The sequence below is a fragment of the Psammomys obesus genome, unplaced genomic scaffold (assembly GCF_907164565.1).
Source record: "Psammomys obesus unplaced genomic scaffold, mPsaObe1.curated_primary_1811, whole genome shotgun sequence".
Classification (NCBI taxonomy): Eukaryota; Metazoa; Chordata; class Mammalia; order Rodentia; family Muridae; genus Psammomys; species Psammomys obesus.
In genome coordinates, this window is record NW_026592510.1 from 2,850,096 (window position 1) to 2,867,759 (window position 17,664).

General features: G+C 41.2%; 1 protein-coding gene across 2 annotated transcripts in view; it reads left to right on the top strand.

Moving 5' to 3' along the window:
• The window catches only part of Htr7 (5-hydroxytryptamine receptor 7), an 84,694-nt gene that overhangs the window by 60,571 nt on the left and 6,459 nt on the right, over positions 1-17,664 (top strand). For both annotated transcript variants that reach the window (XM_055613877.1, XM_055613878.1), the window contains exon 2: positions 12,976-13,731. In XM_055613877.1, coding sequence (XP_055469852.1) covers positions 12,976-13,731 — 756 coding nt within the window. The remainder of the gene's footprint in view (positions 1-12,975; positions 13,732-17,664) is intronic.

Here is a 17,664-nt window from a genome sequence, read left to right on the forward strand (position 1 = left end):
TACTTGTGTTTATCTACACACTTTTTGTTGCATTTTCTTGAGTTCATTCTTTTGTCAGAAACATGAGTCACCCTTCTTATCTTTATGCTTGTCCCTTATCTATCATCTTCTCTCTGATTGCTTGAATAAATTCTTCTGTACATGTTGTTCATGATTGCCTCAAGCCTTTACTTTACACAATGGTTTGCTTTTAGCTCTGTCTGTTCTATCCTGGTTGCTTCTAACTCATCATTAGACCTGCACTGGTGGCATTTTGGCCTCAATTTATTTTTCAAAATCAACAATTTCTTTTTCCATCTCAACTCTGCTCTGTTAAAGTCTTTAAGCCTCTTCTTCAGTGATTACAGGCACTTGCTATGGTTCCTTACAGTGAAAAGTACTTGTAAGAAAACTACTTATGCTCCAAAGTATGTTTTCTTTTTGAGTTGATTCTTCTGGAGTCTTACACATACTCTTTCCTGGTTCCTGTTATTGTTGTAATTATTATACCAGATTGTATTGTAACATGTACAGAAATCTTTGCTGTAAGATTTTTTTTTTTTTTTTTGGATATTTTGCTCATTCCTTATGTAGTCGTTATTTTTACTTAGCATTAGTTTTCACATAGTGTGGTTGAATGCTTCTTTATTCTCTTCCTCATTTAATATCACTTATTTCTGTCCATTGCAGCCGGTATGTATTGTCTGTACTTTTTGATGCCTGAGTAGGGCTGGGAAAGGGACAAGAGTGGAGCCTGCTACAAGTGAAGTTCTTATTATGTGCTTTCATGAAATGTCCTGGCCCGGCACATATTCCTTTAGGCAAAAGATGTTCCTATTTCCTGGAACTTGGCGTATCTCCCTGAGTGGTCCTGAGAGAGAACAAGGGCTATGTCCTCAACTCTGCTGAGCTATGTCAGGACTTCTGTCCTCCATTGGTTTTCACTTCTTTTCTGTTTGCCAACTTCTTGTGACTACATTTGATTCTCTGTAGACACTCTTTCAACACTTAAATAAGTTTGAGCTTTTAGACACACACATGATGTGATAGGGGAGAGGAGAGAGGAAAGGAAGGAGGCAAAAAAGAAGGGAAGGAGGGAAAGCGAGAGGGAGGGAGAGAGAATATTACATTATCAGTGTGAGTGGAGGTCAGGGAATAACTCTTCCTTCTTGTGGTTCTGGGGATTGGATCCAGGTCACTAAATTTGTATAGCCAGTGCCTTTATCTGTCTTGTCACCTTGCTGGCCTCATTTTCCCTCTTTTACCTTTCTCTTCTTTTCTTCCTTCCTTCTCCTCTCCCCCCTCTTTTCCCACTCCTCTCCCCTCTCCTCTCCCTCCTTCCCTCTCTTTCTCTCTCTCTCTGTCTTTTTGAGGTAGAGTTTCTTTGTATAACCTTGGCTGTCCTGGAACTAGCTCTGTAGACCAGGATGGCATCGGACTCACAGAAATCCACATGACTCTGCCTCCTGAGTGCTGGGATTAAAGGCGTGTACCACCAATGCCCAGCTAAAATTTAATGATTTAAATAAATAAAAACTTATTTATTTTTATTTCACATGCGTTGATGTTTTGACTGCAAGTATGTCAGAATAAGGGTACTGATACTCTGGAACTGAAACTACAGACAGTTGTGAGCTGCCCTATGGGTGCTGGGAATTGAACCCAGGACTTTGGAAGAGCAGCTGGTGCTCTTGACCACTGAACCATCTCTCCAGCCCTCTTGTTGTCACTATTAAGCAAATTTTAAGGAATTTGTTCGCTCACCTTCTTTTATCAATACCGTTTCTCTGGGTAAGTTTGGGTTAAAAGCCATGCTACCATAAGCCAGAATTGTTTTTTTTTTTCCCAAAACTTCTAGATTTTAAGCAAAGTTCTTTTCATTTGTCTGCTTTGTTATTTGTTTTAAGTGTTTTGACTTTCTAATTTTTTTCCTGAGATATAAAAGATTAAATTTTTGAGTTGGGAAAATTCAATTTATTGTAAGCAGTAACACAATTGAAATGATTAACATAATTCAAGGTTGCTATTAATCTTCTACACTACTATTCATTTTCATGACTTTCTTCAGTGACCTCAAAGTCCTTTGAAAGCTATCATATAAATAAAGAAAGAGCAATATAGAACTGACTAAAAATACAGCAAAACAAAAACAAAAACAAAAACAAAAGCCCAACAACTTCCTCAAGTAAAGTGCAGTTGGAATCAATCCTTGTGTCTTATTGAGTAGGTAGTGAGTTGGTTTTGGTTTAAGTCCATCAATAGAAAACAGTATCCTTAGCTTCTGTTATCTTATGAGGTGGAAGTTCAAGGTGGCTTCCAATCTTCTCCTTCCAAAGCCCACATGCTTGGTATAATTCCTTCCCTTAAAGTGTTGGTGAACATGATCCAAACAGATGAGCCCCCTTTCAAGGAAGATCTAAGACCAGGGAGATTCAGAGTTCTCATGAGGCCTTGGAGAGGTGTCTTTCATGAACTCTGCATCTGCAAGGAGGTGAACTGCCAACAACTGTGTGTACTTGGCAGAGGACACAGCTTTGTAGCCCTTCAGCCCTGGCCAACGTGATTGAGCCTGGTAAGACCATGGGTAGAGAACTCAGCTGACCCAGATCCTTTCAGAGCTATGAGATACACTGGCAGTGTCTAAGCCACTGAGTAGTGATGACGGGTTCTGCAGCAAAGTGTTTGTAGACTTAAGTGATTTGTTTTATTTTAATTTCATCTGAGTATCTCTGAAAATCTCTTATATAATAATATAATAATATATAATATATAATAATATAAATATAATAATCTCTATAATAATTTATTTTTTCTCAGAAAGGAAGACTTTATTATTCTATTTCCATACTTGCTTGGATTTTGTCAATTTTTTTTTCTTCTGCCTGCTTCTCTTTCTTAATATTTGTAACTGAGGGAAAAGATTAGAGTGTTTACTGCTCTAAATCATAAGTGCAACTTGGAGACATAGGTAAAATGGCTTAAAAAGAATAGTGGAATATCACTCTATAATTGTTTTATAGAACAGATCAACATGTAGTTTAATGCCAAATGGTAGGTTTACTGTACTTTTAAGTTGATTTTAAAAAATTAATTAAACTTTTAATTAAAAATACAAGTATATACATGCATTGAGAACATTGCACAAATCATAGCTGAGCATCCTATTTAATTAAAAAAAACTGAACAAATGTATATATTATTTTCAGATAAGAAGATAGGACTTTCCAGAACTCCTACTTTTTAATCTACCTCTTACCTGTTCATGAGCTCCTTTTTTCCAATTAATTCTGTTGACATCACCTTAAGACTAGTTTTGCCCACTTTTAAAGTATATGCTTTATTTTATTTGGGCTGCTGTTGCTCAGCATTGTTTGTGGGAAGCAAACGTTGATGGCTAAGCTGTAGATGGACTGTTCTCATTGTTTCACAGATTCCCATCCTGTCAGTATGCTGCAAGCTATAGCTCCATTGTACTTGTGGAAGTGGCTCACTTCAATGCTGTAGAATAAGATAGCTTTGCATGGGCCAATTGCTGATTGTGCTTCTATAAATATTCTTGTGCATGCAGTTGAAATTTTGGGTGTCATTCCTTATCCAGAAAAATTACTGGATCATAGAATGCATATTATTAAGTTTTATAGGTAGTATAATCAGAATTGTCCCACCAACAATTTCTCAAAGTTACTGCAGCAAGCGACCGTCCTTTCTGTGGAATATGAGAACTGTAGTCGCTTCATAACAGAACATTATGGACTTTAGTCGTCATCATCATTATCATCATCTTTAGTTCTTCAAGACATCTTATGGTCCATCTATGTGTATTCCCCCTTGCTATGTGGTGGTGAACATCTTTCCATATAGTTACTGAACACTATTACTTCTCCAACTTTATGCCGTGATTCATATCAGTTATGAGATCAGTTTTGCGCATTAAGATCAGCATTTAAGTACTGAGGATGTTGCTTGATGGTGGAGCACTTGCTCTCATGTACAAGACTCTTGGCTTGATTCCAGCACTGCAAAGAGAAGAAAAAGAACCAACATTTACATAGTATGAAATAGGGGCTGGGAGATGCCTCAGTTGGTAAAGAACCTGGTATGTAGACAATGAGGACCTGATCTCCAGCACCCATGTAACAAAGTCAGGCATAGGTCTATAACCCTAGGAACAATGATTTCATCAGGCCGTACTGAGAACTAAGATGGAATGTAGGAAACAGAGGTACAGTGCCTGCAAACCCACAGAGGGAGACTCCCCAGCAGTGTCTGCAATGAAGACTCCATGTAGCCAAGTCCAAGTACACAGATGCTCCTGGACCTTTGAACTTCCTGGGAGGAGAAAGGTGGCTTTAGAACCACACTTTAGAAGCTGTTTGTGATGTTGACAAGTTTGGGGAACCTCGACAGTGGCTGGGGTTTCCTTCCCACAAGGGAGAAAGTCTGTGGAAGAGGCTTTCTGAGAGTGTGAACTTACTTTAGAACAATTCCACCCATTTCTTTTACTCTTTGATATTGTTCCGCAGCAGTGAATTGCAGGAGAAGCAGTTTAATTAAGGGCCATTATCTACATTTCTATACAGCTAGAGCGGGAGGCAAGCAGTGGAGTTAGCTTGTTTCCAATCCCTCTCCATGTGGATTATAGTTTCTTAATCCTCTGTTTTTTTTTTTTTTCATTCTCCTACTTCAGTTGAACCCCTATTGTTAGCTGCTTACATTTCTAGATTGTATATTACTTTGGCATCTTTGTCTCTGAGATGCACTGTATTTTATTTAACATTTGTATGTATTTTGAAGTTTACTTCTGAAGGTTTCACAAATACTGTGCTTCCTAATTAAATGTTAGTGTGATAAATATTAACTGTGCATAATTAAGGAGCATTCAGAATTAATCTATGATTTTTTTTCTATTTTTTTATTCCCCATGTTGAAGGTAAAATTTATCTTATACAAGCTTTGGGGAGAATGAATATATAATTTGAATAAATACTTCCCTGAATAGCAATATTACTTTATATAGTTAATTATAAGACTTCAAATACTCATGAGTTCCACTGTGCAAATCTGTGAATGTAATAAAGTACTTTTGACATGCTAATCCAGTAAACCAATATAAGATTTAATTATCCACCTTTAAAGGATTTTATGTACTAGACTGTCTCTGTTGTTAGACTCCTTCAAGTAATTTAGGAATGTTAGAATCATCCTAAATATTTTATTTTGTTATTAAAGTGAAAAATAGCGTTTTTATATGCTCACTTTAAAAAGCCTTCAAGGGTAAACACTGTAAGAAAAAATTTAAAACCATCCAAACCTGTACAACTCATATAAAATTCCTATTGACAGTTTGCTGTGCATTGGTGTGGCTGTACATGCACATAGATAAACACGGACCTAACTGTACATTAAAGGCCAATGTGTGCTATAGTGATCTGTCACTCATCATGGAGGGCTGGGTGCTGTTTTTCATCCACTCTCCTCTTCTGTCCCCATCTTATCGAATGTGTACCTGCACAATGCCTTGGGATCACTGGTGACACCACACCTGGCGTGTGAGACACACTACTTCATCTAATCTTTTGTCAAGGTGTTATTTGGTACGATGCTCCCCCCCCCCCCATATTTTGTTAGCATAAAGTAGACATTCTGGTTTTGCACAACAACCTCAAGACAAATTCCTCACAGACTAGTGTCTGAGCCACAGTGTGAATGCATTTCAGTCGACAAGCTGCCTTCTGCCTTTCTGAGCGGAACAGTGGTTCTCGCTCCCTCTGCGTTCTGCAGGAGTTCTGTCTTCCTTACGCCTTGGGGAAAAATATCAGAGTATATGCCACATGCCAAAATTTACTTTTCTTTGATTACAAATGAAAGTTTACATACTTGAAAGTGTTGGCCACTAGTATTTTCCTCTTTGGTCAACAACTTCAATAGCTTATTGTCTTTTGTTGTTTCTGTTCACTGGCGAGTTTTGTGAATAGTGAGATATTGCCTTTGAATTCAAAATTTCTTATTTGACTGTTATTTATTTTCAAACCTATTTTTGTTTCTGTGAGAATTTCACACTATGTATTTCGATTTTATTCACCCTCAACTTCTCCCCTTATCCCTTCCAGTATTGATCCCCATTAATCCCTACTCTCAAACTTTCTGTCCCCTTAAAAATAACCCATCAACTCCAGTCTGTGCTGTCCATGTTCTTGAGTGTCAGGTTTTCCACTGGAACATGCTCAACCTACCAAGAGCTCTATCCTTACAGGAAACTAGCTCCCCCTCCCAAGCCAGTAACTGCCCATTGCTTTTTAGTTAGGGGTGGGGCCTCATGAAACTTCCTACTTCATTCTTGAATGTTGACTGGCTTAACCTTGTTCAGGTCTTATGCAGGCAATAAGGGCTGCTGTGACCTCACAGGTAGTGGCCTTGACATGTCCAGAATGCACTTGTTTGTTCTGGTTCTTCTTGGCTGCTGGCTCTTACAACCTATCCATCCCTTCTTCCATGATGGTCCTTCAGCTTTGGTGAAGGGAAAGGTATGACTGTCCCCTTTGTGGTTAAACATTCTGCAGTCACTTGTTTCTGCACCTTGACCAGTTCTGGGTTAACCTCTGCCCATTGCATAAAGAAAGACCTCTGATGAGGTCCAAAAGATGTGCCAACTCTGGTTCAGAACTGCTCTATCCTCTGGGTCTGCAGCAAGTCCTAGAACTGCTGGGAGATGTTTGTTGTTTGACATTTCGTTGTTCCTGTAGTGATTTTAAAATTTAAATAAAATCCACTTATTAATTTCCCAGGTTTATTTTTATTTATTTGTAGTTGTGTGATGTGGGTGTGTATGTGTGTATTGCACATGTGCATGCAGGTGCCCATGGAGGCCAGAAGAGGGCGTGCTATCCCCCAAAAGTGGGTTATAGGTGGTTGTGAGCTAGTTGACACGAGTGCTAGGAACCAAATTTGGATCTTCTGCAGGAGCAGCAACTGCTCTTAGTTGTGGAGTTATCTCTCCAGCCATCATCATCACTGTTGTTAATTTTTATTTTAAATAAAAAAAGCAAAAAAAAAATCATAAAAGCATTATTTACAGTTCAAGATTTTGTATTTTAGGTGAGGTTACTCCATCATGCAGTGTGAAGGAATTCATATACTTTCTCATTGTGGTCCTACAGTTTAATTTTTGACCTGCCTGGGATTTATATTTAATAAGGTGAAAGAAGCAAGTGTTGTCTCTACGCTGCTTATTAGTAAGTTATCAGAATGCGTGAATGCTTAACCTTTTATCACTGATTCAAAATGGCTCCTTTTACATTGCCCTCCCTCCTCCCACTGTGTATTTGAACCAGTTTATGAGACACATCACACCTGCTCTTAGCCAAAGGTGATGAACAGGATCTACTGTGTTGTAGTTCTTAGTTTCTGTGGAGTTGGGACGTGAGTCCAGGGCCCTGCGCATGCTCAGTGAGAACTCCACCACCGAGCCGTGGCTCAGTCACTTTGCCTGCGCTACTTTTGCCTAAGAACAATTTATTTCTGTGGCTTTTATACTGGCTTCAGCGAGAAAACTATCACTGTGCTATTCCTTTTTAGAGTGTGTGTCCATTTTCACACACCGACTCAAACTGTGAAGTCGTTTGGCTAAATTAACATAAGTCCTGGAATGTGTTCAAATGGGGCTGTCTGATACTTTCGAGCCTGTTAGAGGAAAATTGGTACTTTCATAGTACCAGACATTCTTGTTAAAGGGAAAAGTATTTTCTTTGTGGAGTTAAGTATTCTTTTATGGATTTCAATAACATTCTGGGTTTGCTCATGTAGATCTTGACCATTTTTAATGCTGTTTACTAATATTTAAAATCTTTGATTGCTAAAGACTTAATCGTCTTCATAATGTTTGTGTTTTAATCACCCAAACATAAAAGCTATTGATTCTTGTTTGTTTATTTCATATGCAAGACACTTCAAGGTACACTCAGGGAAGTGCATATGTTATCTTTCGATTGATTATAAGTTTCTACGGTTTCACCAAGTGGAATCCAGGGGGAAATTTAAAAAAAACAAAAAACAAAAAACAAAAAAACAAAAAAACCCAACTTTTTTATTGTAGGGTGTGGCTTAAGAGTGTAAGAAAAGGCAGTCAAATGACAGTGTTACTGGAACATAATTTGTCAACCGAGGGCAGACTAACTATGGTCCGGCCTCCATCCCCTGAACACGGTGGTCAAGAAGCTAACGTGTCTGAGCAGGCGTTCTTATGAGACTGTGTAGTGTGCTGAGGTATCACTTAGCACTTCATTAGTTAATTTCGGATGACAAATATTTGTGAATCTTGTATTATTTGTGTAGACAGGAGAAAGGCTGAGTTTTCAGCTATGCTTTAGATATAGTGCCTTGCTCCAGCAAGGGCGATGTGAAGAAAACAGAAGTACACTTGAATTGCCTTTAAGTAGATGGTTAAGAATTTGTGAATTCCGGGATTGCTAACTTTCAGTTTTGCAGCCATTCAAATAAAATATAACTTCTTGCCCAGAGCAATTCTACTGCCTCCTTGGAATACACCCCTGTCTTATCCACCAACTTTCAAACCCCTCGCCCCATAAGTAGATGTAAGGTGGCGTGTCGCTGCCACCTGCTGGTCACCTGGGGAACTATGTGAGCTAACCTCGGATCTCTGACCCTTTTTTAAAATTTATTTTTATTTTTAAAAATTAATTTATTTTTTATTGATTATAGTTTATTCACATTGTATCCCAGCTGTAGTTCTCTCCCTCACTCCATCTCAATCTCCCTCTGTCAACTCCTCCCATGCCCCTCCCCAAGTCCACTGATACCTCTGGCTCTTGGTGAGCCCCTGCTTTGAGATTGTACTGGCTGGTTAAATTAAAGCCAGGCCCATATATACATTTTAGTAGAGCAACTACATTATGCTTTATGGCAAGATCAGCTTAATCTTGAGGCTCCCATCAGTGCCAAGGTCTTTTTTGGGGGCGTCAGTTTTTTATTTAAAACATTTTCCCAGAATTTGTTTCCGTAGCTGCAGCTGAGATAATGCCACATAAAACAAATTCTACTCCATATTTCCTTTCCTTTTTTTAGTTTCCTTCCCCACTTATTCTTTCTTTCTGGTTCTTTCCCCTTTCTTCTCTACATTTATTCCTCTTGCCTTTTATTTATTTTTTCAGAGTAAAGCATTTTATTAGAGCTCTTTATTTTCCTTTACAACTATTGTGTAGTTTTTTTTTATAATCTAAATGCAAAAACAAACTAGAAACAGAAACATTTTCTACAGAGACTATCTAATAGGTAAGTACATGTGTCTAAAACTACACACAAGCACAATAGGAATATGAATACATAACAGAGATATTTTTTAAAAAATCCTTTTCTCACAAAACTGCTTGGGAACTGTTTGCTAATTACAGCCCTCAAGTGTTAATTAGGAATGATATGCCTGCAACCGACACACTGTCATAACGGATTGGAACCACAAACGCACTGTGTTTTTTTTTGATCATATTCACTCCCTGCTCCAGCTCCTTCCAGATCTACTTCCTCTCCCTCCCCACTCAACTCTGTGCTCCCTTTTTTGTTTAACCCATGGAGTCCAAATTGTGCTGCCTCTACATTCTGCTATGTGTGGCCTTCCCCTGGGTCATGGCTGATTCACTTGTGGAAATACTTTTAAGGAAAACTGGCTCTCCCCTTCTCCGCATCTGTCAGTTGCCAATGGCTCCTTTGCTAGGGGTGGGGCTAAGTGAACACCTCCCACCTCCACAGTGGGGAATCTGCCTGGCTGGAGCTTGCCCAGCTCGCGTGAGTGCTGTCACAACTGTTGTAAATTCATTATGTGCAACATCCTTCCTGTTCCGGAAGATACTGTTTCCTTGTGTCATCAACCACCAACAGCTTTTCAAATCCTTATGCTGCCTATTCTGTAATGATTTCTGATCCATGAGAAAAGACACTGCAATATACATGTCTCATAGGGACTTGGGTTTCTCTGTCAGTCACCACCTGCTGCAGAAAGAAGCATCTGTGATGAGGGCTGAGTGATGCACTGATCTATGGGCATATGTATAAATCACTTGGAGTCAGTTTAATATTATGCCAATTAGCAGAGTAATTGTAGTAGTCTCTTCAGTACAGGTTCCTGGCCCTAATAACAATGCCAGGTTATGTCAACTTGTGGAGATGGCACTGAATGCAATTAGGTGGTTGGTTACTTCCATGACATTCATGCCAACGTATGTTTTTCTAGGCTGGTCGTTAATATTTAAACATTAAATTAAATACTTAAACTTAGTATTTAAAGTTTATGGATGGGTAAGACTGATGACTACTTCCCGCCCTGCTAGTGTTCCTAAGACCTTCTAACATTATTAAAACTAGCTAGAAGGAATGACACATTCAGAGGAGTTCCTTGATTGATTTATCCACACTGTCATTATTCTTGATTTCTTAGGAAACCATCCTTTGTCTTAAAATTTTTGTATTGATTCTTTGTGAATTTCATATCACTCTCCTCCACTGCCTTGGCTAGCTCACACAATGCCTCAGCTGGCAAGGGCCAGGGTCAGCTCCCTTGCCTACATGCCACCGGGCCAGCTCTCCTGGGCCTTCGCCACCCGGGTCAGCTCTACTGTGCTGTGCTGCCCAGGCTAGGGGTGATGCCAAATCTCTCAAGTGTGGTGGCCAGCAAGGAGTGGGAATAGCTCAGTACAAGTGCCTCAGATAGCAGTCCAGATCGGGGACATTTGCATGGTCTTTGGTGGTAACATGGACCCAAACATGGTTCTCAGCAACAGCATGACCCTCAGACATCCACATGGTTTCCAGGGGCAGCCCAGACCATGGACATTCACTTGGCCTTTGGTGGTACCTCGGCACACAGATATTGATTCAGACCCCAGCTACAGCAGGACCGTGGACCTAGACATAGCCCTTGGCAGCAGCTTGAACCAGGACCTCACAGTGGCCTCAGATGGTTATGCAGGCTCCTCATGACTGCCTATTCCTCACCACCGTTAAGTCTCCAATTCCACCTTCCCCCACAGCATATGAACCCTTCGGCTTTGCTTTCTCTCCCTTCTCTGCACCACATACATCTTTTCCATCTCTCCTACCACATATTTGCCAATCTTAGTGGCTTCTGCAGCAGACACTTGGATCTCTTTGGGTCATGCTGGCCTGCGAGTGTCTGGGGTGGGTGCTTCTCCTCTGTCTTTTTTTTTTCCTTTTGGGAGACAAAGCATGATCCTAACTTTCAGTTGATAAGCCCATGGTTATGGGTAATTCTTACCATGAATGGGGAAGGCAAAGCTTGTGAAATGAGTAAACAATTCGATGAACACCTATGTCCCTGGAAGAAATTCCATTTCTACTTACAGTGGCTGTGTCCCTTCTCTCTGCCCTTCAGGATTTCACTTTGTGCTGCTTTCAAAGATTCTTGTCTCTTTGATTTATTGCTGTATCCTCAACATTTAAAAAATTTCTGGCATGTAGAAACAGCTCCATTAATATGATAAACCTTTGTGTTGTGATAACTCCTTTGGTAGTTACAGTCAGCCACAGCTTACATGCCGAGTGGTTAGGCCTATGATGGATGATTCTATCCGTCCTGAACACAGCCTTGTCTTTCTGACAAGATTCCCAGTACACTACGGCAACTATCTACGTAGTGTTTATATCCTACTAGATGTTATATCATCTAAACATGATTTAAGTCAGTGTGTGTGTGTGTGTGTGTGTGTGTGTGTGTGTGTGTGTGTAGGTTATGTGACATTCAAATAAAGAATTTGAACACTTCTGGTGTTTGGAGACCTTAGAGCCAATTTCAGAAATGCTTGTCTTTGTTGAAGGAATAAAGAGAAAGATATTCATGGTGAATAAACAAATCTGACTTGTTCATTTTTACTGTATCCTTCCTTTGTAAACGACATAGCAATGCTAATATTCATCAAAAAAGAGCATGCCTTTGAACTTCTGTGGGATAACTTAAGCATTAGGGGTGTTAGCTTTTAAAAATTGCTTACTGAGGACTTCCAGAAAAAGAGCTGTTGGTTGGTAAGCTGGAAACTCTTGCTTTCTTATGTGCTTCAGTGGTGTCTCTTCTGTATGCATAACGGAAAGCAAACCCCACCAGAATGACGAGCTATTCTCAAGGCCATTAAATATACAGAGAGAAATTCCAAATGAACAAATATTAAGCCTTTAGCCAAACATCTCACTGCGTATGTTTTTGTCTGTCTGACAGCCCTGTCCCTTTGGTGTTGTTAATCCCTGATAAAAGAAAGGCAGGCTTATTCCTTATGTCTCTGGAAGCACGCACAGGGAAGACTCTGGCTTCGCCTCCCGTTCATGAGAACTGTCTCTTGTGTTCCATCTCAGAACTGGAGCACAAGCCAAGCTGCTTTTCACTTCAAAGAATGTTCTTCTCGTGTTGCTGTTTTGGAAGAATTTTATGGCAATAAAAAAACAAAAACACTTCCTACTTCTGTATTCAAATTCTAAGAGTCCTTAAATCTGCCCACAACTCTGTGATCTTAGGGGCTGTATACCTCCTCTCCACAGCAAAAGGGGCATTGGAAGGCATTAAAAGCTATCCAGAATTAAGACTGTGGAGATGAGTGAGGGTATAAGAGCAAGCTGACCAACCTATGAGGAGTGCCGTCTTGTCCCTGGCTGGTAATAATGGTGATGTTCATGGGGAAAGAGAAGGCAATTCATCTTTGCCTCCTTGGCTGCCTAGACTGTGGGAATCTACAAGGTGTCAGTAAAAACATGGGCAAACTTCGTCATCCGGCCCTTGACACTTGGGCAGTGCTTCAGTCTGACTGGACGACATGGAATAGAACAGGTCAGGTAGCAGAGCCTCAGTTTACCTTCCTGCAAAATGGAAGTAACAGTTGTGCTGGGCTGTCGTGAGGGTTGCTACTAGGGCCTGGCTGGTAGCCCTCCATGGGTAGCCAGTGATGCCTGTATTCAGTTCTTATCTTTCCGTCTCTCCACTAGGTACCTTGGGATCACGAGGCCCCTCACGTACCCTGTGAGGCAGAATGGGAAATGCATGGCCAAAATGATTCTGTCGGTCTGGCTTCTCTCCGCCTCCATCACCTTACCTCCGCTCTTTGGATGGGCCCAGAATGTGAACGATGACAAAGTGTGCTTGATCAGCCAGGATTTTGGCTACACGATCTACTCCACCGCAGTGGCGTTTTACATCCCCATGTCGGTCATGCTGTTCATGTACTATCAGATTTACAAGGCCGCCAGGAAGAGCGCGGCCAAACACAAGTTCCCGGGTTTCCCGCGCGTGCAGCCCGAGAGCGTCATCTCCCTGAACGGCGTGGTGAAGCTCCAGAAGGAGGTGGAAGAGTGTGCGAACCTTTCAAGACTGCTCAAACACGAAAGGAAAAACATCTCCATCTTCAAGAGGGAACAGAAAGCAGCTACCACCTTGGGGATCATCGTGGGTGCCTTCACCGTGTGCTGGCTGCCGTTCTTCCTCCTGTCCACGGCCAGGCCCTTTATCTGCGGCACCTCGTGCAGCTGCATCCCGCTGTGGGTGGAGAGGACATGTCTGTGGCTGGGCTATGCAAACTCTCTCATTAACCCTTTCATCTATGCCTTCTTCAACCGGGACCTGAGGACCACTTACCGCAGCCTACTCCAGTGTCAGTACCGGAATATCAACCGGAAGCTCTCTGCCGCGGGCATGCACGAGGCCCTGAAACTTGCCGAGAGGCCCGAGAGAGCGGAGTTTGTGCTGTAAGGTCATTTATCACTACCATATCCATTTAACTATCCCCCATGCCCCCTTTCACGACGCTTCGTGAATGTTGGGTAAAGCCTCCCCAATCAGGGGGCTGGCTTATTTTTAGCAGACATCAGGTGTGAATTTAGAATACTTTCCATTCACTCAGGATAAGGTTAAACAAACAAACAAACAAACAACAAACGCCCCAAGACAGGTAGGTATTTGAATGGCAAGAGGTGACTGGTCTGCTGGTTAGTTTCAGTTCATGTAACTGGTGACCCGGAAGGTAATATTCTCCGTTTCTTTCATCATCAATAACATCTCAACTATGTCTGTTGGTGTATCTGAATTCCTCTGACAATGCCATTTACAATGCTTTTGTACTTCCATGTGGTGAAGCGTTTTGGCTGACCTCATAGTTCCCAGAGAAATGCCTCTTTTGAAGAAGGAAACAGATGTGATTTTTCCGGTACGGAACTGCATCCAACTAGGAGATGACACTAGGACAAGGCGCTAACAGACATTGAGCTATAAGAAGTACTTCCTGTCTTTGTAGCCAAGAACTGATTCTTGCTGAAGCTGTCCATTTTTTGACATTGTCTGGGACGAGTTCTTGACACTCCAGGGAACAATGGGAGTAGAGATCTGAAAACATACTACAAAGGGCTGATGGTGATAAGGACTTGGGAGTTTCACAATTAACTTACGACTTAATAAACTTGGCATTGTTACGGAGGGGGGAGGCAAGATGGTAGGGTGCTGAACAGGGAAAATGCAGACCTTTAAAAAAAAGATTATTTATTTATTATGTGTACAGTATTCATATACAGTATTCTGCCTGGGTGTATGCCTGCAGGCCAGAAGAGGGCGCCAGATCTCATTCTAGATGGTTGTGAGTCACCATGTGGTTGCTGGGAATTGAACTCAGGACGTCTGAGATAGCATCCAGAGCTCTTCACCTCTGAGCCATCTCTCCAGCCCCCAGACTTTTTTTTTTAATTAAAAAATTACGTTGAGGAGATCTGACAATTGAGAGAAAAAAAACTTGGGATAAGATCATAGAAGATTCTGGTGGAGGAGATACTCCTGTGGACTGAGGAATGGGAATAGGAAAGAGTAAGAGCAGAGAAGGCAGAGAGGGCTCTACCTTGGAGGGACCTTCTCTGTCTTCTTGCCTGGGAGAGTGACGTGACATGTCCTACACTTTTATCACAACTAAGTCTAGATACCACATAACCTCAATCCCAGACCCGCAGTGTCTTCCAGTGCTACTGTGTGTTTGTCTTAGGATGGGAAGTTGTTAGAGCAAAGCTATTCCTGTTCTTGAGCTGGCTGCAGTAGTCTGTGTTGTACATATGAAATGGTTCACAATACAAAAGGCAGCATTTAAAAAGTAGCATGTGACATCAGGCTCTAGAATACTCACTACGAGCCACCCCCAGAGACTTCCAAAATCTGTGTGATCCCTCTGAATGAATATCCACCCCACTCCCCCGACTTCAATATTCTTAGGGGAGGAGGTATGCCTTAGATTTGTGTTTGCATAACCTACTCCAGTGCCTGGCAGTTATAGAATATCAACGGCCGTAGCCGCTCTTGTACCCAGTTTTCAGGGGATTAACTTGTGGCTCTAGGGTAACGGATGTAGGATAATTTGCTTATGATCACATAGATGTGCAATGAATCATGTCAGTGCATACAGCCTTAATCACCACGGAAGTCTCTTTGTCAGCTGAGTTGTCTGAGCCAGTGAAGAGCTTCCGCATGCTGGAGCTAGGAACAGCAGATAACAGATTGCTGTGAGGACAGCTAGGATGCCGTCCTGACTCTGGGTGAGATGAGTTTGTTAGATGCACTGTATGGTGGGAGGGTCACATCCACCCAGAATCCTAGTAATTTCTCAGATGCGGGAAATGAAGGCGGGCCATTCAGAAGAGTTCTCAGGCTTGGATTGGTGGTTTTAAGCTGAACTGATGACCGCTATAGATTCCTTGATAAAATAGTTTCGCATTAGTGAGTAGGAGAAAGCGAGGGATTTGATGGGTAACCTATTATGGTCAGGAGTAACACAGTGCGGATTGTGTTTGAGGAAAGTCTTTGGGAATGGTGAGAAAGGCAGACAACAGCGCGAGGCTGGTGGCAGGAGGTCCCATTTGGTAGCAAACTCAGAGAGTGCAGATGATGTCCTGATCATCTACTTACAAGCCTCTGAGAGACTGAGGATAATTTTACTGATTAGTGCACGTAATAAATTCACTGATAATTAAGGCATAAGAATGGTAATTAAAAAAATGTGACACAAACAGGTTTCCTGTTTGAAATAATAATAGCCGACATTGACTGAGGATTCATTCTCAGCCACTACACTGGGAACACCAAATCTTCAAAATTGTATGATGGAATAGTTTTCTCCATTTCCAGTTTGAGGATATAAAACAAGAGCTTGGCGAGATCAAGTCATTTCCCCATGGTCCTTCAGAGGAGATTGATAGAGTTGGATTTCAGCCCAGGAAGCCCGTGTGCACAAGTGCTTTTAGTTTCATGCTACTGTACCCTTTATAAAAAATAAATCAGTCAGATAAAGCATGAGGATGCTTGCCTGTCCTCAGCTAGTGTGGAGGCTTGGGTGTTGTTTCCTGTTAGTCCCAGACAAGGGCCGGCCAACCTATGTGGTGAGGAATCAAACAGCAGCATTTTGAGCTTTGAAAACCATAAGGTTTTCTTGAAATTACTCCCCTCCGCCATTGTCATCCACTTAAGTAAACAGGAGGACATGGGTATGTACCAACAAAACTTAATTTACAGAAGGGATGGCCAGCTGGATTTGGCTCATAGGAAATAGTCTGTTGTCCCTTGATTTAAGAGAGAATTACTATGACTAATTACATCTCTCTCAGTTTGAATTTATAACCATGTAGGATATGCAAATCAGTTAAGACTGTGGGCCTAAAAATATCGAACAACTTTAGAATGTCTTTACTGTTAGTACTATTGTGTAGAGATCACACAGCCGCTATTTTTGAACTCTAAACCGGGCAGTTTTGTTGTTAACACCAATGTTAGAAGATTAATTTTCAGTTTTTTGTTTTTTTTTGTATGACTGTCACCCACTATGGAGGGTACATAAAACCTGACATCATTCTTGCTGCTGTGCATGTATTTTTATATACAAAGTATTAATGTAACCTTTTGTGATCTGAATGTTTGTCTTTTCCCCAAATTTATATGTTGAAATACAGACTCTACTGCAGCAATGGGGACTCTACGGGGCGACTGATTCATGAAGGCAGAGCTGTCATAAGTAGGATGAGAGCCTTCTAAAAGGAAACAGAGGGAGCTGGCTTATGAGGGAGACAGAGAGCCTCACAAGACATTAAATTCAATTAGTTATGGACTTTCTGGTCTCTATAAATGAAGAATATGCTCATAAACTACCACTTTATGATATTTCATTATAATAGCCTGAATCCATAGCACATGAACACTCAGCCTTGTTTTTTAATGATGAAAGTCACAGGTAGGAAACCATGTCAGTCAAAGGAGAAGGGAATGTAGCCAGTGCTTACACCAATTAGAGAAGATTTCCTGGAAAGGAGCATTCTTGAGGCTAGTCAAAGTATTTATAACTAACAGTGAACAGCAGGGTCATTCCAGATAAAAGAGACATTTATGTAGGGCCACCAAGGTAGGAGCTTATGCAAAGATCAGACCTAGACTCTAGAGGGAGAAAACAGTTGGAGATCAGAGTAGAAATGACATAGAAAGTGTTACTAATGATGTACCCCAGCCCCAAGAATTTGGACTTTAGGTATAGGCAACAGATTCTCAATTCAGAGGAATTTTTGCCTCCTATTCTGGAGATGGTTGGTGATGCCTGGAGATACTTTTGGTTGTCCTAACTGGAGTGTGTCTGGTTGTTAACTGCCATCTACTAGGTGTAGGTC